Source organism: Medicago sativa, chromosome 6 (genome assembly GCF_051527215.1).
Source record: "Medicago sativa cultivar Bolivia chromosome 6, Bolivia_mono, whole genome shotgun sequence".
Taxonomy (NCBI): Eukaryota; Viridiplantae; Streptophyta; class Magnoliopsida; order Fabales; family Fabaceae; genus Medicago; species Medicago sativa.
The window spans coordinates 12,333,536-12,356,475 of NC_140754.1; the positions used below are offsets into that span (position 1 = coordinate 12,333,536).

Genomic DNA, 22,940 nt, shown 5'->3' on the forward strand with positions numbered 1-22,940 from the left:
CACATTTTATAACACTATTTTAAGTGCTTTTGAATTGAGTCACTTTAATTCACGCATGTTATTGAGAAATAAGCATATGCTTTGGACTTTGGTCCCCCTCACTTTTCTTCTCTTCATCAATGGTTTTTCTTTTCACACCTGTTGATAGACTTGTGCATATTTTTTGTGTCAAAATGGCTTAATTTTTCTTACATTTTTTTTATGGGCTAGGATATCAAGAAAATATATCAACCTAACTAACACAAAATTACATTAAAGAATTAAATAATGAAGTTAAAATTCATTGATTAATGAATTAAGTGAAAACTACATCACATAGTCCTATAGGACCGGAGTGTTTTATTATTTACATGACTCCAAAGAGCAGTACCACACAAGAAAGAAAAATTTAAAACAAAAAAGAGTACATTTTAACATATAATTTAAAATGTCCTTTCAAAAAATACAATATTGAATATAACTAATTGAAAGTTGATAGATTCATGATCCATCAAACATAATCAGTTCTTGTTATTTGTTGAATCCTTAACTGCATCAACAGCTCCTTGAGCCTTTGCTTGCATCTGCTGGCCAGTCTACACATAATAAAAAAAAAAAGATATAAGCAACATTTCTACATTTAGGCCAGAATTTGTGCTTTAAGTCTATTTCATACAATGTATTAATTTTGTAAGCAATAAAATGTTACCTCTTGCAGTGATTCTCTGGCAGACTGAGCAGCATTGCTAGCCTTGTCCATCAAGTTGCTAGCCTTTTCCTATAATCAACACAAAAAATATTTTTGATTAATAGGTTAATATATAAAATTGATTGAATTAATATTTATAAATATCTTCCTCCAATATTAAATATAAGCAAAATTAACTAACTTTAATTTATTTAAATACAATTGATTCTTGATATAAAAAAAATATACATTCTCAAAATTAAAATGTCTTTCATGAAAAACATGATTTATGATAAAAAATGAGTCATGTTGGAAAGTAAAAATTACAATAACTAAGTTATATTTGAGAAATGACATAATTTTTTTTTTTAAAACTTGTATTTAATATCACTAAACATGATCTAACCAAACATAAAAATCACTAAACATGAATATACTTGAAAAGCATATAAAAGAAGAGAAGGGAAACCTGGGATTGGCCCTTGGCCTGTCCAGCATTGTAGCTTGCCTGGTTAGAGTCCATCTTATCTTGTGAATATGAAATTAATCAACTGAATATATTGAAGATTATAAGAAATAATTGAATGAAAGATTAATGTTGTGATTAATGTTGAGATTTAACTGTATATATAGGCAAAGTTTCCTATGGATTTTGCACTACTTGCGGTTCTTTTACTCAATTTATTTAAGCCACGTGCCACTAACATTTTCTTTGTGGTAATGTTGAAGATATTGTGCTATTTTGGAGGAGTATATGTGAGAAAGATGTACAATGTGTGAACCAGGAAAACTTCCATTTACTATTTTCAAAGTTATCATGTGTGAACCCTATGCAAAAAAATGTACAATGTTTGTGCAAAAATATATTTCAATAAATAAATAAATAAATAATCACGCATCATTCTTGAAATATGTTTGGAGTTTACAACAATGTTTGATAAATGTGATTTGGAATCGTTTTTTTTTTTACTAAATTTTAGGAAAACTAATTTGTTTAAAATTGAGATTTTTTTTCCTTAACCCTCTATTTTGGATGGGGGATGTGTAATTCGGAATCAAAGAAGTAAGGTGTAATGACTTTTTCATCTAGCATCAAACATAATTTAAAACTTAATTACCCTACGATGTAGCTCAAGTGATTGAGTAAGACATCCAAAATGGTTGTAAATGAAGTTCAACGTTCAAATCCTAGCTCCTATGATAAAGTGAGTGAATGGAGAACCTCGTCCTTGAATATGTGACCATCAATCAACTTTGTCTCTGAATTTTTTGAAATAGTCAAATTGTTTCTCAATTCACTTCATGTTTATCAAAAGTTTTCCGATCACTTTTAAGGAAAATTCGATGGTGAAGTCATGAAAATGACTTTTCTGGTGAAGTTAACACTATAGCATCAAAAATGCAGTAACACCCCACTGTTTGTACAGTGGCATCAAAAGTTCAGTCCCCGTAGTATCATCAATTCATCAAATTAACAAGACTAAACTTAATCTAATTTTATCCTACTTTGTTTTAAGTGTAACACCCCATAAAGTGTAACACTTAAGACTATCACATAATATCATCAACTCTGTGTGCATGTTAAAGATGCCAACGATAAAATAGTATCTGTCAGTCCAAGATGTTGCAAGCATTACTAGATGAATTACTATTGATCATTAATCAGTAATCAACAATTTTAAAATGAATCAAACATTAAGATAAAAATTAACATTTCCAAAAAAGTCAATTTCCTGACTGCACCATAGAATCTCCCCACTTTTAAACGTTATGCACACTAATGTGCACTCTAAAATAATTATGTGTTGATCCACGTCACCCCTACATGTGGAGGGACTAATTTAATAGTGAAATGTAACAGAGACTAATTTGATAGTTAAACTTGACATCATAAAAATATATTATAATAAATTCATCAAAACAACTCATTACTCCAATGTATATTTTAAATGAAATACAGTTTGCATTTGACCTACCAAGTGCCCCTTCATATTCTTACTACATTTTTTTTATATTTCAAATGCTAAAATTTGTTTCAAACGCAGAATTTTAATTGTTGGGAAATGTTAACCGATGCTCCCTGGACATTAAAAAACTCGATATAGAATTATTGCATTGGAAAGTGTGGAAAAACTGTGTATTTAATTTTTTGAAATTCAAGAATTTGTTGTTTAAATGAAAATTTCTTCTTTTAACTCTCGTAATTAGTGACTGGGACACTGGTTAGCAAAATCCTTAATTGTGTTTGTTAATCATGATTTTCCTCCAAATGCAAATTAAAAGAAAGATAATATGCAATTGGAAATCAAGTCGCCTCTAGGAAGGGATGGAAACTGAAGGTGAGAAAAACACAAGAAGGGGGGTTGAATTGTGTTTTGAAAAATTCTTCGTTTCTCCTAAAAACTGAACACACTGATCAGAAGCTAGGTGAGACAGCTTCTGAAGTGATAATCAGAATCTAAATGCAGCGGAATAAAACAGAGAGAGAGAAGAAGAACGACACAAAGCAATTATACTGGTTCCTTCCACAATCCGGAAGTAGTCCAGTCCCCCTTGCACTTCCAAGGAGATTTCACTATGAGTAATATCTGATTACAAATGCTCAAGCACACAAGTAAGAGACTTCCTTTGCTCAAGCACACAAGCTAGAGACTTCCTTTGCTCAAGAACACAATCAAGAGACTTCCTGCTCAAGCACAACTGCAAGAGACTTCCTAACTAAACAAAATTACACAGAAAATTGTTTAAGGTTGAACACTTGATATACAATCAGAGGTGCTCACAATACAAATCAGATACAGACTCAATGAACTTAAGAATTTCTAAGATATGACTTTGAGACACAGAAATTCTAAGTGAATGCAGAACAATTTCAGCAGAGGTTTGGTACTTGTGAAAATCTTGTGAGTCTTTCGTTTAGCGTTCTTGCATTACCAAAACTCTAATTCTTCACTCCTTTATATGGAGGTGTGAAAGAGACGTTGTGAAATTGCCAGCACACCAAAGAGTCGTTGTTGAAGCTTGATCTTTCACCAATGATCTTTTGCCTGATTTGGTTGTTGTCCTATGAAGAACAAATTTGAAATCCATTCCTTATCCAAAGGAACATCTATGCAGGCGAAGCTGTATTCTGGAGCTGTTTTCTTGTCTTGTAGCGTGGACACAAAACAGAGTAGTGGAGAACGTGGTTGTACAATTCGTACAAAGTACAATGTCAATGCTTTCGTCCAAATTGCAAGCACAAGCCTTCAAACACCTTTGAAATGACCGTTGCAAAACTCCACTAATCCTTCGTTTGCGTTTTCGAATCCAATAGACAGCTTTTGCATTGATAATTCTTCAAATCTTGAATCTTTTGTAAATTCAGTTGAGATTCAGCTTCTGGTGAAATAGCTTCTGATGAGGCAGCTTCTGATGATGCAGCTTCTGATGATATGATTTCTGCAGCTTCTGGTGACGCAGCTTCTGATGATGTGGCTTTTGGACCTCTTGTCTTCAGAAGCACTATTCTTCAGGAGCAGCTTACTTCAGGAGCGCTATTTCTTCAGGAGCAGCTTGACTTCAGGAGCGCTTTGCCTTCAGAATCATCTAAGCTTCATTTCCTTTGCTCTTTATTTGCTCATTCAGAACCAATGATGATGTAACTTTATAATTATGGTCCTGTACACTTGAACAAATATTAGCTAGTCCAATTTACAATTTTTAATACCTTGTTATCATCAAAACTTTTTAAGGTTCATTGTTAAGCACATTTTGTTCCAACAATCTCCCCCTTTTTGATGATGACAAACAAAAGTATTTAAAATTGATCAATTGTTGTTAATCTAATTAACAAGTTGACTTTGGGGTTCTGAGGTTTGTAAGCTCAGAATCTGAGGTTTGTAAGCTCAAACTCCCCCTGAGTCTGATAGACTTTAAGGTGAGGTTTGTAAGCTCCCCCTAAGTTCTATCCAGGTTAATTAAATTCATTTTACGCACAATAAAAAATATCAGAGCTTAAGAACAAAAATTGAATCATTGAAAGAATTAACTTATAGATAAGAAGAATGGTTCAATTAATTTTACTTGAATTTTGATACTCCTTCGTTCGTTCATAGCTTATACCAATAAGGTAAAAAAAATGATAGAAGTTTTTCAAAAAATTTCAAATGCCATTAATGGGGCTCAGAGCCTTTAAATACTTGTCACATATACTCCCCCTTTTGTCATTATCAAAAAAAAGGTAAAAAATAAGCATAAAAGACAAAAAGATTTGAGAAAAACTCAAACAAAAGAGAGTATACAAGAATTTAATCAGATAAAAAAAATATATGAACATGAATATCAAAAAAAAAATCAGAAGCAGCTAAACAGTCAGAAGCAGTAAGCATTCAGAAGCATAGAAAAGTAGAACAAGATGGTTTCAGAAACAAGGACTAAGAATATAAAACAAACAACAAACAAAAGATAACACTAAGGTGTGCAACTAAGGGTTGGTTTGTTGTTGTTTCTTCATCTCCTCCATTTCTTCAATTTTCTTCTGCAACATTTCTTCAAGCTGTTGTTGCCTCTGGAGAAGAGCTTGTTCCCTTTCTCTGGCTTCTTGCTGCTGCTGTGCCATCTGTTTCTTCAGAAGCTTACACAACCTGGCTTCTCTGGTCAAGTAGTCCGTTTCTGAGAAGAAAGGCTGGTTTGCCAGGAGCAGTGTAGAACTTCTTACTCTGAGACTCTGATTCAGATGCTCCATTAACTTCCTGACAGAAGCTTCCTTGCTTCTGATGCACTTAGCCCTTAAGCTTTCAATTAGCTCAGTTGCCCGGTTCTGAAGTGATGCCCAGGAGTCTTCATATGCACTTGTGAGATCAATTGTCCTTCGTTGATCCACAAGATTATGCAATTGACTAAGGATTGTCAGAAGCTCAGAAGTAATATATCCAGATTCCAGGATGTTTGAGGGTGGTTGTTCAAGGATTTCAAGATCAGAATCACTGATTTCCAAATCTTGAACAGGGTTAGGAACTTGAATGGTAAAGTGTGTTTGTGTGTTTGAAGATGAAGGCTGGTCAGAGGCAATGTGAGTGGTAGAGGTTGAGGCTTGAACATTGACTAGAGAGATGTCAACATCCATGGGAGTTGGTTGTGGGGAGTGTTCAATTTCAGCTGGTGGTTGTTGTGGTGAAGTTGATGTATGAGTGTTGAGTTGGGGGTCAATGGTAGCTGTTGGTGATTGTGGGGGTGTTGTGGGTTTATGTGGTTCTGGTGTTTGTTGATGGGGGTTTTCTGAAACAACATTTTCAGAAGCAGCTGCTTCTGGGGTTGCTTCAGAGGCCTTTTCTGAGGTAAACTCAACATTTTCTGGAGGAATCATGTTGAGAGGTTGAATGTTAAGGGGTTGAGGGTTAAGGCGAAAGATAGTCTCAATGACTCTTTCTCTCTGCACAGCCATTTCAGTCAACTTCTCATTAATTATGTGACCAACTGGTTCATAAGTAGTTGACTGAGAGGGCTTTTTGTTGGTTTTGGTTGATGTTGGCTGGCTTTTTACTGGTTTTTGAAAGAGTTGGGCTAAGGGTATATCATCATCAGAATCATCAGAATCTGATAATGGTGAGGATGCGGAATCTGATGATATATTAATTACCTTCTCTGGTTCAGGATCAGAATCCTCTTTAACAGACTCACTGGTCATCAGCAACAGTTGCTTGGCTTCTGAAACTACAGACTCTTGTAGCTCAGCAGCAATCTCCATAGCTTTTCCAATAGCTTCTGACACAATAGTAGTAACTTCAGTCTTCTTAGAAACATGAGGGAAGTTCTTGGTCCTCCTTACTGCTTGCTTCCTTTTCTTCTTTGGTATTGCAGGTTGATCAAGAGTAATGCCAACATCCATGATCATCCTGGAATCCATGTCTTCAATGGCTTCTTCAATAGAAGGTACTGATGAACTACCAATTTTGAGCTTGTCAGTAGCAACTTTTGCCTTTTTAGCAGATTGTTCAACCTCTAGATATTGCTCTGCAGTCATCTTTCTTTTTGACTTTCTGCCTCTGGCTCGTGGCAGAGCACCACCATACATTTCCTCTGGAATATCTTCCAATCTGATTCTCTCATTGGTTGCCTCAAAATGTTCCTTTATATAGTACATCTGCACTTCAATGGGATCCTTCTTGCAGATGGGTGGAAAGTCCTTCATAAGATCAGACTTAACAAGTGATTCACTCAAATCTGTATGAAGCTTGGTGACAGCAGGGATCAACTTCATATTCTTGAGGGTTTGTGCATTAATGAACTTTCCAGTTTTAGTATCAAGCAACTCGTCTGTGAAGGCTTCAGCACTGCTTAGCTTGTCCAAGACTCCTCCTTGATAGAATATTTCTGACAAGAGTCTTCCATAAGGTACCCAGGTTCTATTCTGCAGCTGACTCTGTTTCAGACACTCTATCAAGTATTTGAACATATATTTTGGCACGTTCACTTTCTCCTTCTTAATGAAGTGTTGAAGAAAGACCTTTTGTGCCAAATTGGGTTTCTCACTTCCACCACATGGAAGTAAGTCCTCATTCTGAATCTTCAGAAGCAGCTTCTTATCCATGCTTAGATCAGCATACTTTCCTGCTTGTGTTGAGTTGTACAGGGCCAAGTTTACTTTCTCTTTCCAGAGGCGTTCTTCAGCTGTATTTGAGAGATCAATTCCAGAGTATTTTCCAGAGGCCTCTCTACAGAGTACAGCTTCTATCTGCCATTCCGCAATTCTTACTGGAATACCACAAATACTTGACCTGATTTCAATACCTGTAAATGGCTCAAGACCCATTTCTTCTCTGGTCTTCCCTTCCAGTTCGGGATAAATCAACACCATTTGACTTTCTTCAGTTATAGACGCAGCTTTGTCATAAACCTTAGCCCTCACCCAGAAGTGTCTTACCAATGCTTCGTATGTTGGTCCATTCAACATCTTGAAGTAATGCATAAGTTCCTGCTTTTCATAGTAGCTTCTGATCCAACACTCATGGAAGGCGAGTGATTCAAAATCCACCGGATTTTCTATTTGAACCTGTAGTTCCCATTCTTCCAATTTCATGCTTCTTCCTTTGTAGTCATATTCAGGGATCATTCGTGAAGTAAATACTGAAACTTCTCGTTGCGAGCTTGATGATGCCATTTGATGATTGACGAAGATTTGAAGAAGATGAAGATTTTAGGGTTCTAAGGTTGAGAGAATGCGCTTACTTCGCAAGAGGTTTGAGAGCAAATGTGTTTGTTGTGAGTGAGTAGTGTGTGAATTGTCAAAGTGTTAAAAGTAAAACGATTGCAATTCAAAAGAGACAAACAAACATAACATTAATGACAAAATTGGGGGCGCGTGAAAAGTACTTTCAAAGCTATTAAATCATCATTGCCCTTTTAGTTATACACCAACACATACAGGCCACGTAAGAAGTTCACAGAGTGACTACCAAGTTAGTGGGCCAGAAGTTACTTTTTAAAAGGTAACTTCCAACGTTTCCACTAATTCAACTATTCAGAAGCAACAAATCCAGCTTCTGGACTTCAGATGCTGACGTCATCATCAGAAGCGAGTTTTCCTCAGAACCTCAATAAAGAGCTTCTGATGGACTACCGCTTCTGAACTAACTTCAGAACCTAAAATCCTATTCAGGAGCAAGCAAGCATTTAATCAGATACAAAGTGCATGTTCAAATTTTTCTTTATAAAATCAAATCTTTCAACAGTTAAAGGCTTAGTAAATATATCAGCCCATTGATTTTCAGTATCAATGAATTGTATATCTAAAATTCCTTTTTGAACATAATCTCTGATAAAATGGTGTTTGATTTCAATGTGCTTCGCTCTTGAATGCAAAATTGGATTTTTAGACAAACAAATAGCAGCAGTATTATCACAATAAATGGGAATACTGTTAGCAGTTATCTGATAATCTTCCAACTGATGTTTCATCCAAAGTAGTTGTGTACAACAACTTGCAGGTGAAATGTATTCTACTTCTGCTGTAGACATAGCAATAGTTGTTTGTCTTTTGCTAGCCCAGGATATAAGATTATCACCCAGAAATTGACAATTGCCACTGGTTGACTTTCTTTCAATCCTATCACCAGCATAATCAGCATCACAGAATCCAATTAGCTTATAATCTAAGGATTTCCTATAAAGGAGTCCAAGATTAGTTGTTCCTTTCAAATACCTAAAGATTCTCTTGACAGCAGTCATATAAGATTCTCTAGGATCTGATTGGAATCTTGCACACAAGCATACACTGAATAAAATATCTGGCCTAGATGCAGTGAGGTATAACAAAGAACCAATCATACCTCTATACAGCTTCTGATCTACTTTAGCTCCTTCATCTTCTTTGCTTAAGGTGCACGTAGGGTGCATTGGAGTGTTCATCACTTTACAATCTTCAAGTTTGAACTTCTTCAGAAGCTCCTTTGAGTACTTTGATTGATGAACATAGACTCCATCTTTGCATTGATTGATTTGAATGCCAAGGAAGAACTTCAGCTCTCCCATCATGCTCATTTCAAATTCATCCTGCATTAACTCAGAAAATTCCTTGCAAAGAGATGCATTAGTAGAACCAAATATTATATCATCAACATATATTTGCACAACAAGAATATCTTTCCCAAGGGTCCTTCTGAAGAGTGTAGTATCAACCTGTCCTCTTTTAAAATCATTCTTGATTAAGAAATTACTTAGTCTATCATACCAAGCTCTGGGAGCTTGTTTCAAGCCATATAGTGATTTCTTCAGTTTAAAAACATGGTCAGGATATTTAATATCCTCAAATCCAGGAGGTTGCTTGACATACACTTCTTCTTCTATGACACCATTTAGAAAAGCACTCTTGACATCCATTTGATATAATATTATGCCATGATTAACTGCATAGGAAAGAAGTAACCTGATTGCTTCCAATCTTGCAACTGGAGCAAACGTTTCAGTGTAATCAATGCCTTCTTGTTGACTATACCCTTGTGCAACAAGCCTGGCTTTGTTTCTTGTTACTTCACCTTGCTCATTCAGCTTGTTTCTGAATACCCATTTTGTTCCAATAATGTTCTTGTGCTGAGGTTTGGGTACCAGATCCCACACATCATTTCTTTGAAATTGATTCAACTCTTCTTGCATAGCTAGGATCCATCCATCATCTGAAAGTGCTTCATCAACTGTTGTAGGTTCAATCGTTGAGATTAGTCCAATCATTGACTCCTCTTGTCTGAAATGTGATCTTGTTCTTCTTGGACTATCCTTGTTTCCAATGATTAGCTCCTCAGGATGTGAAGACTTGTGTTTGAATGTGTTTCTGGGAGGATCTGCTTGATGTGAGCCATCTTGTGCTTCATCAGAAGCAGCTTCATCTTGTGCTTCTGATGTGGGTTCAGCTTCTGGACTATCTTCAGACTCAGCTATCTGATCAGGTTCTGGAGTAGCTTCAGGAACCTGTATCTCTGCAGAACTTTCACCTTGCTTTGAAGTTTTATCTTCAAGCTCCTTGTCATCAAATTTAACGTGCATAGATTCTTCAACACAAAGTGTTTCTGAATTATACACTCTGTATGCCTTTGACCTTTCAGAGTAACCTAAAAAGATTCCCCTTTGGGCCTTGGCATCAAATTTCTTTAGGTAGAGCTTGTTGTTCAGAATGTAACATGTACATCCAAATTGATGAAAGTAAGAGATATTGGGTTTTCTTCCTTTAAAGAGTTCATATGCTGTTTTCTCCAAAATAGGTCTAATATAGATCCTGTTCTGAACATAGCATGCTGTATTCACTGCTTCTGCCCAAAAATGTTTTGGTAAATTGTTTTCATGAATCATGGTTCTGGCCATTTCTTGTAAAGTTCTATTCTTTCTCTCTACAACCCCATTTTGTTGTGGTGTTCTAGGAGAAGAGAACTCATGGAAAATTCCATGTTTTTCACAAAAAGTTTCAAATGGCTCATTTTCAAATTCTCCACCATGATCACTTCTGACTTTCAAAATTTTTGATTCTTTTTCAGATTGAATTTGAGTGCAGAAGCTACTGAATACATCACACGCAACATCTTTACTCTTTATGAATTTCACCCAAGTCCATCTGCTGTAATCATCAACAATGACTAATCCATATCTACTTCCATATAGGGATGCAGTACTCACTGGTCCAAATAAATCAATATGGAGTAATTCTAAAGGTCTTGAGGTTGAAACAATGTCTTTGGTTTTAAAAGATGATTTCACAATTTTCCCTCTCTGACATGCACCACAGAGTGCATCTGAATGATAGTCAATGTCTGGTAGCCCTTTCACAAGTTGTAACTTACTAAGCTTAGAGATTAACCTCCAGTTAGCATGTCCCAACCTTCTGTGCCACATCCATTTCTTATCATTCACTGATAGTAGGCAAACCACCTTCTGATCAGCTAGTTCAGAAAAATTGATTTTATAGACATTGTCAACTCTCTTTCCCTTGAACACAATGGATTTGTCTTTCTTGTTGATTACTGTACAGTTGGGTTTTTCAAAAAGCACATCATAACCATTATCACAAAATTGACTAATGCTCAAAAGGTTATGTTCAAGACCATCTACCAACCATACATTATTAATTGAGGTAGAGGAATTACCAATAGTTCCTGTACCTATGATCTTGCCTGACTGGTTGCCCCCAAATTTCACACTTCCTCCCTCTTTCATTGTTAGGCTGAGGAACATGGACTTGTCTCCTGTCATGTGTCTTGAGCAACCGCTGTCTAGGTACCATGATCTTTGCTTTGGCACTGCTCTTAGACATACCTGCATCATTGACATTTTTAGATTTAGGTACCCATTGTTCTATGGGTCCTGGAAGGTTAGTACTTAAGGCTTTACTCTTCACTTCTTGTACCTTGTGCTGTGAGTTGGGTTGCTTCTGATTAACCATCACCTTAGGTTTTGGTACTTCAGAAGGAGTAACTATCTTCTTCTGAAACTTAGACTTCAGAACCCCAGATTTTGGTTTCACCAGACTCTGAGGAATAGGTTCTGATCTTTTCAGGATCCTGACCTTTGAAGTCTTGGAATCAGATTTGATCATAGCCTTTGACTTAGAGTTCTTTGGCGTTGAAGTAATCTTAGCCTTAGGACTAGAAGCTTCAGGTTCTGATTGAACAACAGTTTCCAACTCAGCCCCTTCTGGTACAAAGAATGTTTTCAGACCTTCCTTGATGCATTCACAACAAGATTTTAGATCGGTTTTCTCAAGTTTCACTTCTGGAAAACCAATTCCTCTGCCATTGTTCTTGTAAATGCTATAAATCATAGAAGCTACTCTGCTTCTGTCAATGCCAGATATAATAAAATCTTCAAGAGCAATTTCATGGTTACTTAAAGGTTTTTCATTACACTTTTCTTGTAGCTTTCTGTCAATGCCAGATATAATAAAATCTTCAAGAGCAATTTCATGGTTACTTAAAGGTTTTTCATTACACTTTTCTTGTAGCTTCTGACATAAGAACCTGAGCTGATCTTCATATGTTTTACACATGAAGTCAAAGCCCCTAAGTCCTTGTTCAGAAGCTTTCAGATCCAATAGAGTTGATTTTTGCTGTTGTACCAAATCAGCATATTTTTCTTTTAAATCCTTCAACTCATTGGTTCTTACTTCAAAATGTTTAAGAAGTTCTTTAAGTGACTCAACAAGTTCATCTCTGGGAATTTTGGAATATACCTCGTTTTCATCTTCTGAGTCTGAATCTGATCCAGCTTCTGAAGTTGCTGTTGCTACCAACCCAACAGCTACCTTTGCATCTTCATCAGCTTCCTCTTTATCAGATCCAGATTCACTACCCAAATCATCCCAGGTTGCCATTAAACTCTGCTTAATCTGCTTCTTGAGTTTGCTTGGTTTAAATGTAGACCTCTTTGACTTGTCCTTTGACTTTTCTCTTTGAAGATCAGGGCATTCAGCAATGAAGTGTCCAGGCTTCTTACAGTTGAAGCATCCCTTCTGATCTTCTTTCTTTGAGCTTCTGGAGTTACCCCTTCTGGAGAGAAACTTTCTGTTCTTCTTGGCCAGATATTGAAGTCTGTTTGAGAGCATGGCCATTTCAGCAGCATCTGGTTCAGAATCTGAACTTGACTGTTCTTCCTCTTCAGATTCAACTACTTTGAGAGCTTTTGATGACTTGCCTTTGGATGGAAGAGCTATTGATTTACTCTTCTTAGTAGACTCATGTTCATTAAGACTTAACTCATGAACTTTGAGAGAACTAACAAGATCTTCGACACTTAAAGTGTTTAAATCTTTAGCTTCCTCAATGGCAGTCACTTTTGGTCTCCATCTGGCAGGTAAGCTTCTGAGTATCTTGCTTACATGATCAGAAGCAACATAGCTCTTCTTTAGAATCTGTAGCCCAGAAACTAAGGTTTGAAACCTTGAGTACATCTCCTCAATAGTTTCATCATCCTTCATCTTGAATAACTCATACTGATGTACAAGCAGGAGAGCCTTTGCTTCTTTGACCTTCTTGCTCCCTTCATAATTTGAACAGAGAGAAGCAAACATAGCTTTAGCAGTGGATTTGTCACTCATCTTCATATACTCTGCTTTGGGTATGGCAGTGACAAGGGCTCCTCTGATAATATGATGCTTCTTGTAAAGTTTCCTCAGTTCTGGAGTATGTTTCTTTCTATCCACAACAGCTCCTTCTTCATCAAGGACTAAATCACCAACACCATCTTCCAGAATATCCCATAATTCTTCATCCAGGCTCATGATGTAACTGTAAAAGTTGGTCTTCCACCAAGAGAACTCTTCAGCATCTCCATTGAACTTTGGAACTTTTCCAACACTGGTTTTCTTACTATCACTATAATCATGTGAGACATGTTTATAGCTAGTATCACTAGGACCAATAGGAGGAGGAGTAGACATGTTTTTCTCAGATCTTTGACTGTTGCACGGTTAAGTGATACACAACAGACCAAGGCTCTAGATACCAATTGAAGGTGAGAAAAACACAAGAAGGGGGGTTGAATTGTGTTTTGAAAAATTCTTCGTTTCTCCTAAAAACTGAACACACTGATCAGAAGCTAGGTGAGACAGCTTCTGAAGTGATAATCAAAATCTAAATGCAGCGGAATAAAACAGAGAGAGAGAAGAAGAACGACACAAAGCAATTATACTGGTTCCTTCCACAATCCGGAAGTAGTCCAGTCCCCCTTGCACTTCCAAGGAGATTTCACTATGAGTAATATCTGATTACAAATGCTCAAGCACACAAGCAAGAGACTTCCTTTGCTCAAGCACACAAGCTAGAGACTTCCTTTGCTCAAGAACACAATCAAGAGACTTCCTGCTCAAGCACAACTGCAAGAGACTTCCTAACTAAACAAAATTACACAGAAAATTGTTTAAGGTTGAACACTTGATATACAATCAGAGGTGCTCACAATACAAATCAGATACAGACTCAATGAACTTAAGAATTTCTAAGATATGACTTTGAGACACAGAAATTCTAAGTGAATGCAGAACAATTTCAGCAGAGGTTTGGTACTTGTGAAAATCTTGTGAGTCTTTCGTTTAGCGTTCTTGCATTACCAAAACTCTAATTCTTCACTCCTTTATATGGAGGTGTGAAAGAGACGTTGTGAAATTGCCAGCACACCAAAGAGTCGTTGTTGAAGCTTGATCTTTCACCAATGATCTTTTGCCTGATTTGGTTGTTGTCCTATGAAGAACAAATTTGAAATCCATTCCTTATCCAAAGGAACATCTATGCAGGCGAAGCTGTATTCTGGAGCTGTTTTCTTGTCTTGTAGCGTGGACACAAAACAGAGTAGTGGAGAACGTGGTTGTACAATTCGTACAAAGTACAATGTCAACGCTTTCGTCCAAATTGCAAGCACAAGCCTTCAAACACCTTTGAAATGACCGTTGCAAAACTCCACTAATCCTTCGTTTGCGTTTTCGAATCCAATAGACAGCTTTTGCATTGATAATTCTTCAAATCTTGAATCTTTTGTAAATTCAGTTGAGATTCAGCTTCTGGTGAAATAGCTTCTGATGATGCAGCTTCTGATGATATGATTTCTGCAGCTTCTGGTGACGCAGCTTCTGATGATGTGGGTTCTGGACCTCTTGTCTTCAGAAGCACTATTCTTCAGGAGCAGCTTACTTCAGGAGCGCTATTTCTTCAGGAGCAGCTTGACTTCAGGAGCGCTTTGCCTTCAGAATCATCTAAGCTTCATTTCCTTTGCTCTTTATTTGCTCATTCAGAACCAATGATGATGTAACTTTATAATTATGGTCCTGTACACTTGAACAAATATTAGCTAGTCCAATTTACAATTTTTAATACCTTGTTATCATCAAAACTTTTTAAGGTTCATTGTTAAGCACATTTTGTTCCAACAGAAACAAGCCAGGCTGCCCGACAAGGGCCTACATTCTAGCATATTTAAAGCCCAACTCGACCCAGTTCGTTTAATAAAAAGGCCATGCTCCAGCTATTTATAAAGTCTATTTAGTTAAATATGTCAGGCTAAGGCTTACAAAAAAGCCTATTAAGCTTGTCTTGCCAGTCTATTAAACTTTTTATATATAATATATCTTTCAATATTGATATTGTTAAAGATTTTATCATAAACTCAATTTTTCATATGATTTGGTTATCTAGTAGCAGATATATTGGTGATATTAGACATTCGTAAGATTTCGTTATTTAGTAGCAGACTTATATGTGTGCTTTAGACCTTCATAAGTTTTGGCATATTTAGTAGTATGTTTATAGGTGTTGGTAGGCCTTGGTATATATAGGCTTTTAAATATGCTTTCAGACTTTATAACGTCTTTCAAAATTTCAGGTCAGACCTTGAAAATGAACCTATGACAGATATTAGGTCAGGTTTATGTCTATAATTTTTTAAGATGGCCAGACTTAGACCTTATAAAACCCAGTCCGACGTAATCCATTTCCACCCCTACTTCTAGGTTCATACTCTTTTTATCTTTGAATGAGCTGCAAAAAGAGTAGACAAAGGTGAAAAAAAGATGCAATTGTTAGAGAGTATCAGAGAGAGTGTTCATAACACTCTCCATTTTTATAATATGCTTATAAATTTTCATGCTATCGTAGGAAAACACTAGCATTATGGTCGACAAGGTTAACAATGTTGCTCAATCTGCAAAGGAAAACATGCAAGAGGTTTTTAGTTTTAATTAATTATCATTATTTAATCTTTCATTTAAATCCTTAATTACAAAAACAAAAAAAAAACACGCATTTGAGCAATCATACAATCTAGCTAGACTGTCAAATTAGTACTGGACGATCGACTTTTGAACTTTGATAAATTGAATCTAAAATATATTAAATTATGACTCGTCTAATCTTAGTAAGATTCAGATAGAAAACTGCATGATCTTGTAAAGACGAGGCAATTTAAATTCAATATCCGAGATATACTATATGATTCCCAAGAAATGGTGTTAACAATTTTTTTATTTATAACTACTGATCTTGTTTTCATAAAATGAACCCTTAATAAGTAATATTTATAAAGCACATTGAGCTGCTGATGCATATAAGAATACAACATGGATGAACTGATTATTGTACTAATAGTTAGTTAGTGTGTTTGAGAAGTTTGGTTAGAGTTAGTTACGCCAACTAATCTCTATATAGCGGAACATTCATTGTACCATTTCTATTATCTTAATCAATCTAATTCAATATGAAACACAAGGATTATTCTTTTGCAAGAACGTTTTATTTTTAAATGTTATAGTGTAACATTTTTATTGGTGAGTAGATTCAAGTTTCATATTGAACAGAATAGAAATTTAATACATTGTACACGGTTTCTAGTTCAAATGGTAAAAATATCGAAATCGTTTAAGCTGCTATAACTGAAGTTTGAACTCCAACATTTTCCATTTCGACTATAAAAAAAGATTACTACATTCATTTCCAAATTGATATCCAAAATATAAACACATGTAAGTATTTAACTGTTATCCTTCAGTATTGCATTATAATTTATGTACTGGATTATTTAAGCCTCTTATATGTAGTTGTCTATCCATATGTGATGATTCTAGTTATAAGAAGCACACTAATTAACACCGAAAAGCGACCAAACTAGGTATTGAACCGTTGAAAACTCTTCATCATGGTTCAAGTGTTTTAAATCCAAAAAGAAAGAAAAGTATAAAACAATAATGAAACAATATTCGAAAATCAATAATTGAAAGTTACTTCCACAATTGAAAAAAAAAATGCCAAAATTGTAGAATAGACATCATGATTGGAGATCGAACCCCGATAATTTCTAAAGTGACTACTATCATTTCCTTTATCCCAAACAAAACTTATTGAAAGATGATATAGACATGATCCATCAAACATAATTAGTTCTTGTTTGTGGAATCCTTGGTAGAATCAACAGCTCCTTGAGCCTTTGCTTGCATCTGCTGACCAGCCTACACATAATAAAAAATATATAAGCAACATTTTTACATTTGGGCCATGAATTTTTCCTATAAATATATATCATACAATATTTTTTTTTAACTACAAATTGCTACCTCTTGCATTGATTCTTTGGCAGACTGAGCAGCATTGCTAGCCTTGTCCATCATGTTGCTAGCCTTTTCCTATTATCCACACACAAGAAAAAAAGATTATTATACAAAATAGAGTGCATTGATATTTAGATATATTTCTTTGTTCAAAAAAATATTTAGATATATTTCTTCCTCGGAGATTAATTATAATCTATTAAAAAAAAAATTGAACAAATAAAAATGGAATATATTGCTCAAACGTACAGTGATTCACCCCGCACAAGGTGTGCTAAAAGTGATTCTCAAGTAATTATAATCTATTAAAATTATTTGTTAAATTCAAGTAATTCTCGATCAAATAAAAAAAATAGACATTCTCAATAATTTATTTCATGAAAACTTGCCTTATGAAAATAAAAGAATCATGTTAGAAAGTAAAATATTACATTAAATAAGGATATTTTAGAAATGACATAAAACAATTGTTAAACTTTCTTATATTTTTTTTTTTTTGAAGAAATCAAAAATGGATTATATTAATCACCAGGCTATCCCTCCAGCACAAGATGTGCCAGAGAAAATAGACAATAATTACAACAATGTTCAACGGACACAATAACAGACAACATCGCGATTAGCCATTACCCAAGCATAAAAATGGGTTCTGGCACCAATCATGAAATTTATAATAAAAAACAACTGCATAAGCTTTAAACCACCAAAAGGAAGGAAGCTTGATATTTTGCAGAAGCTGTAAAGGAGTGCTTTCTTTTGTACGGAAAATTCTAGCATTTCTTTCCTTCCAAATTACCCAAGAGCTTGCATGAATATATTTTTTCTTATATTTAAAAACGGAAAAGATATCAGAGAAGAGAAGAGAAACCTGGGTTTGTCCCTTGGCCTGTCCAGCATTGTAGCTAGCATTGTTAGAGTCCATCTTGTCTTGTGAATATGAAATTAATCAACTGAATGAACTGAAGAATATAAGAAATAATTGAATGAAAGATTAATGTTGCGATTAATGCTGAGTTTTAACTGTATATATAGGCAAAGTTTCCTATGGATTTTGCACTATTTGCGGTTCTTTTACTCAATTTATTTAGGTCACGTGCCACTAACATCTTCTTTGTGGTAGTGTTGAAGATCTCGTGCTATTTTAGGGGAGTATATGTGAGAGAGATGTAGACCAGTTGACCAGGAAAACTTCCATTTACTATTTTCAAGGTTATCATTTGTGAACCACATGCAAAACAAATGTACAATGTTTGTGCAAAAATATATTTTCAATAAACAAATAAAAAAAGATTATGCATCACTCTTGAAATATGTTTGGAGTTTGAATCAATGTTTGATAACTGTGATTTGGAATCATTTATACTAAATTTTAGGAAAACTAATTTGTTTAAATTTGAGATTTTTTTTCTTACCCCTCTATTTTGGATGGGGGATGCGTAATTGGGAAATCAAAGAAGTCAGGCATGGGTAATGATTATTTGAAAGTTGTTGTTCCCACTTCAGTATTTGCTATGAAACACCAGGAAATTACACCTTTATCATCCATCGGCAGTTAATTACTACCGTCGCTTGTACGTTTAAAAAAATGTTACATCGGCAGTTAACTGCCACGGAACAAGGCATATCGGCAGTTAACTCACGCCGGATAAGTTTTTTAGCAATATAAAGTGGGACAACAACTTTCTGACAATTTTATCTAGGATCAAACATAAATTTGACTTAAACTTAATTACCTTATGATGTAGCTCAAGTGAGTGAGCTAGGACATCTAAAAAGGTTGAGAATGAGGTTCAAGGATCAAATCCTAGCTCCTATAATAAAATGAGTGAATAGAGAACTTCGATCTTGAATATGTGACCGTCAATCAACTTCGTCTCCAAATTTTTGAAATAGAGTAATTGTTTCTCAATTTACTTCATGTTTATCAAATAAGTTTCTCGATCAATTTTAAACATTACCTACGCACATTGATGTGTACTGTAAATTACGGATGTGTTGATCCACGCCACGCCACATGTTTATCAAATAAGTTTCTCGATCAATTTTAAATATTACGCACTTTAATGTGTAATGTAAAATACGGATGTGTCGATCAATATCTCTCTCATTTTGGAAAATCTTGATTGATGAATAATAATAAAGGTTTGAGTTTTATATTTGGAGATTTGATATTGTTGGGGTGTATGGATAGATTGATGGATGAAAGAGAAAGGGGGGAAGATGTTTTTTTCAAGAAGTCCTAAGTTTAGTGATAAAGTTATGAGTTTATTTTCTGCTGAATTTTGGATGATGAAAATTTAAATAAAAATTTGGTTAATTTAAAATTTCACTATCATATTTCCCACTATGTATGTGGGAGGTGACATGGACTGACACATCAACATTTAATAATGCAAGTCCATGTGTCTAACGTATGGACTTGACATAAGGATTTATTTGATAGACGTGAAGTAAATCAAGGGATGAATTGCCTATTTTGAAAAGGCCAGGAATCAAGTTAAGCGATAATCAGGGGCGGTTCTAAGGCCCGGCGAGCCCGGGCACTCGCCCGGGCTCCGGCCCAAATTTTTTGCAATTTCTTATGTAAATCCCCTTGAATTTCTTATATAAACCCCTATAAATTGGACAATTTCTTTAAATTTTTTATTATTTGCTTGCAATTTTTTATGTAAACCCCTATAAATGTATTGCAAATTTTTTTTCGCCCGGGCTTTATAAAAATCCTGGCTCCGCCACTGGCGATAATCACAAATTCAAGGAAGAGGTAGGCTATTCACTCAAGATAATACACTAGGAAGGAACATTTACCTATAAAATTAGTTTTCATTAGGCTATTTAAGCTCAATGTTTTTTACTTTCTTAACATTATTCATCGTAATTAGCTTTTTAGATATGTTATGAGACTAATCTTTGAGTTGATAATATGACATTCAATCTGCCTTTCAAATGGACGACTCTAGAAATTGAACTTCTAGAGTCGTACACTTAAATTAGTCTTTCAATTTTATTTTAAAACGAGATTTTCAAAACTTCAACGTTTAATTAATTATTTTTTCAAATATAACTTTAATAACTGGAGAGATAATTTTTGTACCAAAAAAAAAAATTGGAGAGATAATTTCAAAAAATGTAATGGATTTTTTTTCTTGATAAAGCTAGCAATCAATAAAAGTAACCAGGAGAGGCCTGAACCATAATACAACAGAGTTCAGAAAATGAAAAAACAGCAGAAACAACGCAGTCCTAAACCGCAGAAACAATACAAACTAGCATAAGGCAGTCCTAAACAGCAGAAACAAAACAGTCAACTCCTGATCAATCTAGCATAAGGCAGTCCAGAACTGTCCCTATCAAGCAGAGATTGTAAGAAAGGAGGGGGGAAGGCCACCATTGGGAGGAGAACAGAGAGAGTCCTTGACCATTCTTGGCCAAAGCATCTGCCACCATGTTGCCTTCTCTGTGAATATGAACCCAAGTACAGTTGATGCTGTTACAAAACCTCAAGCAATTTTGCCATCTGATTCTCATTTTCCAAGGTATCCCAGTCTGCCTATAATACGCACTCACCACCTTGATAGAATCAGTCTCCAAGCAAATGGCAGTTAGTCTCAACTCTATAGCTTTCTCAATGGCTATCATACAGGCACAAAACTCAGCCTCTATAGCAGTAGAATGACCTATGTTACTAGATATTGCCCCCAAAAAACTCATATTGGAGTCCCTTATCACCACCCCAATGGCACCACAAGGAATGATACCTGCAGCAGATCCATCACAATTGAATTTGACTGTGCCAGCACTAGGAGGACTCCAAGCAATATCCTGCCATTGTCTGACCCTTCTGGATTTGAAGGGAATGTTGAAGAGCTTAGATATTTTGTAGTCTTGCATAGATAAGGAACCATGAACCAGTTGTAAATTGTAACTGAGCTTCACTTCTGCAAGCATGCTATCAAACATGGATGTTAAAGCGGTCTTCTTATTATGGAAGCATCTTTGATTTCTTTCCAACCATATGACCCAAATTAAGTGTATGATAGCAGAATTAATAACTTGCTGCACCAGTTTGCTTCCCACTCCCACAGTTCCCATCAGAAGAGTATTACAACTGGTGCAGTTCATCTGAATATCTGTCCCCTTACATAGCCAGTCCCAAAGTTGAGAAATAACCGTGCAGTCCAGGAAAATGTGTTGCGAAGTTTCACATTGCTTCATGCAAAAGCAGCAAATGGAAACAATTTGACATCCCCTCTTCCTTAGATTCTCATCAGTGGGGATTTTGTTGTGAAGCCATCTCCAAGTGATGAAGGCTCTGGAGGGGGGAATGTATTGGTTCCACAGCAGATTAGACCACGCCACTCTTTGACCATTACCAGCTAAGTGGGCATACGTTATTTTATTGGAGAGTTCCCCATCAGTGGCATTTTTCCACTGCAGCTTATCAGAGATGTCCTCTACCGGTAGAGTAATTTTAGAGATTTTGGCAACCAGATCAGCATCTCCAGTCAGTATAATCTTAGGGAGGCACCAGTTGCCCTCCACAATGCAGTCAGAAACCTTAAAATTAAGGGGATGAAGCAGTGAATGAGGAATGTTCCAGTGATCAGCAATTGGTCTATCAAGCCAATTGTCTGTCCAGAAATTTATGCTCCTTCCATTACCAACTGACCATATGGATTGAGCCCAAATCAGATTAAAATGTTGCTTCATGCCTGGCCAAACAGATGAAGTGATGTAGTGAGTTTTAGGTCTACCATCCTTCAGGAATCTGGTCCTGCAGAGATCAGCCCACTGCTCATTAGAAGTCAAAAAATATAATGGAATTATAATTTATTAGAGAATAAAATGCAGATGGTTTTTTGTCAAAAAAAAAAATACAGATAGTTTGTTTAAGTGCATATCGTTCAACAATGTTTCAATCTATGCTTTATCCCTTAAACATCGAGAGAATTAAGAATAGAGGGAGTAATCTTTATGTAAGGTATATCTTATAGAAAAATACTATAAGCAGTTTCTTTCTAACACTCTTTCAAACACTCACTGCTTATTAAGTTAAAATTATTGGGTCACACACTTTGAAATTAGATATCACATAAATTTTCATTCAGTAAGAGAATGATTGTTAGAGAGAATATTAAAAAGAGAATGTTTGCAAGACTCATCGTCTTTATAATATACTTACAATTTTTCATGCTATTGTAGGAGGAGGCTAGCAATGCTGCTCAATCCGCAAAGGAAACCATGCAAGAGGTTTTTAGTTTTAATTAATTATCAATATTTAATATTCCATTCATATCTTTACAACAAAAAAATAACATTTGACGCAATCATACAATGTAGACTGTCAAATTATTACTGGACGACCGAATTTTCAACTTTGATAAATTGAATCCAAAATATAAGATCAAATTGTGACTCATCTAATCTTAATAAGAATATTCAGATAGAAAACTGCATGATCATGTAAAGATGAGGCAATTTAAATGCTACTAACCGTGATATACTTGCAAGAAATAGTATTAACAATTTTTTATTTATATTTACTGATTTATTTTTATAAAATGAACCTTTATAAGTAATATTTTTTGTTGTTGTGTATAGGCTTGGCAGCAAGCAAATGTTAAAGCACAATGAGTTGCTGATGCAGAGAAGAATTTATTACATAATAATAATAATAAGGATACCTTAGGATCCAAGCAAGTTAGTTTAGCTTAGTATCTTGCA

General features: G+C 35.3%; 2 protein-coding genes across 2 annotated transcripts; both read right to left on the reverse strand.

Moving 5' to 3' along the window:
* Window positions 1-267: 267 nt before the first annotated feature.
* Window positions 268-1,994, reverse strand: LOC146912874 (uncharacterized). The gene is made up of 3 exons (XM_085716206.1): window positions 1,137-1,994; window positions 689-757; window positions 268-575 (listed from the first exon to the last, which is right to left on the reverse strand). The coding sequence occupies exons 1-3, from the start codon at window positions 1,188-1,190 to the stop codon at window positions 501-503; spliced, it is 198 nt and encodes a 65-aa protein (XP_085572332.1). The 5' UTR covers window positions 1,191-1,994; the 3' UTR covers window positions 268-500.
* Window positions 1,995-16,867: 14,873 nt separating this feature from the next.
* On the reverse strand, window positions 16,868-18,223 carry LOC146912875 (uncharacterized). The gene is made up of 3 exons (XM_085716209.1): window positions 18,085-18,223; window positions 17,223-17,291; window positions 16,868-17,117 (listed from the first exon to the last, which is right to left on the reverse strand). The coding sequence occupies exons 1-3, from the start codon at window positions 18,136-18,138 to the stop codon at window positions 17,046-17,048; spliced, it is 195 nt and encodes a 64-aa protein (XP_085572335.1). The 5' UTR covers window positions 18,139-18,223; the 3' UTR covers window positions 16,868-17,045.
* Window positions 18,224-22,940: the final 4,717 nt, after the last annotated feature.

Excerpts from the sequence above, each read along its gene's own strand:
- LOC146912874 (XM_085716206.1), bottom strand. The coding sequence starts at position 1,190 with ATGGACTCTAACCAGGCAAGCTACAATGCTGGACAGGCCAAGGGCCAA. Across the intron at positions 758-1,136 it reads AGGCCAAGGGCCAATCCCAG|GAAAAGGCTAGCAACTTGAT; the intron begins GTTTCCCTTCTC and ends TGTTGATTATAG. Across the intron at positions 576-688 it reads CCAGAGAATCACTGCAAGAG|ACTGGCCAGCAGATGCAAGC; the intron begins GTAACATTTTAT and ends TATTATGTGTAG.
- LOC146912875 (XM_085716209.1), bottom strand. The coding sequence starts at position 18,138 with ATGGACTCTAACAATGCTAGCTACAATGCTGGACAGGCCAAGGGACAA. Across the intron at positions 17,292-18,084 it reads AGGCCAAGGGACAAACCCAG|GAAAAGGCTAGCAACATGAT; the intron begins GTTTCTCTTCTC and ends TGTGGATAATAG. Across the intron at positions 17,118-17,222 it reads CCAAAGAATCAATGCAAGAG|GCTGGTCAGCAGATGCAAGC; the intron begins GTAGCAATTTGT and ends TATTATGTGTAG.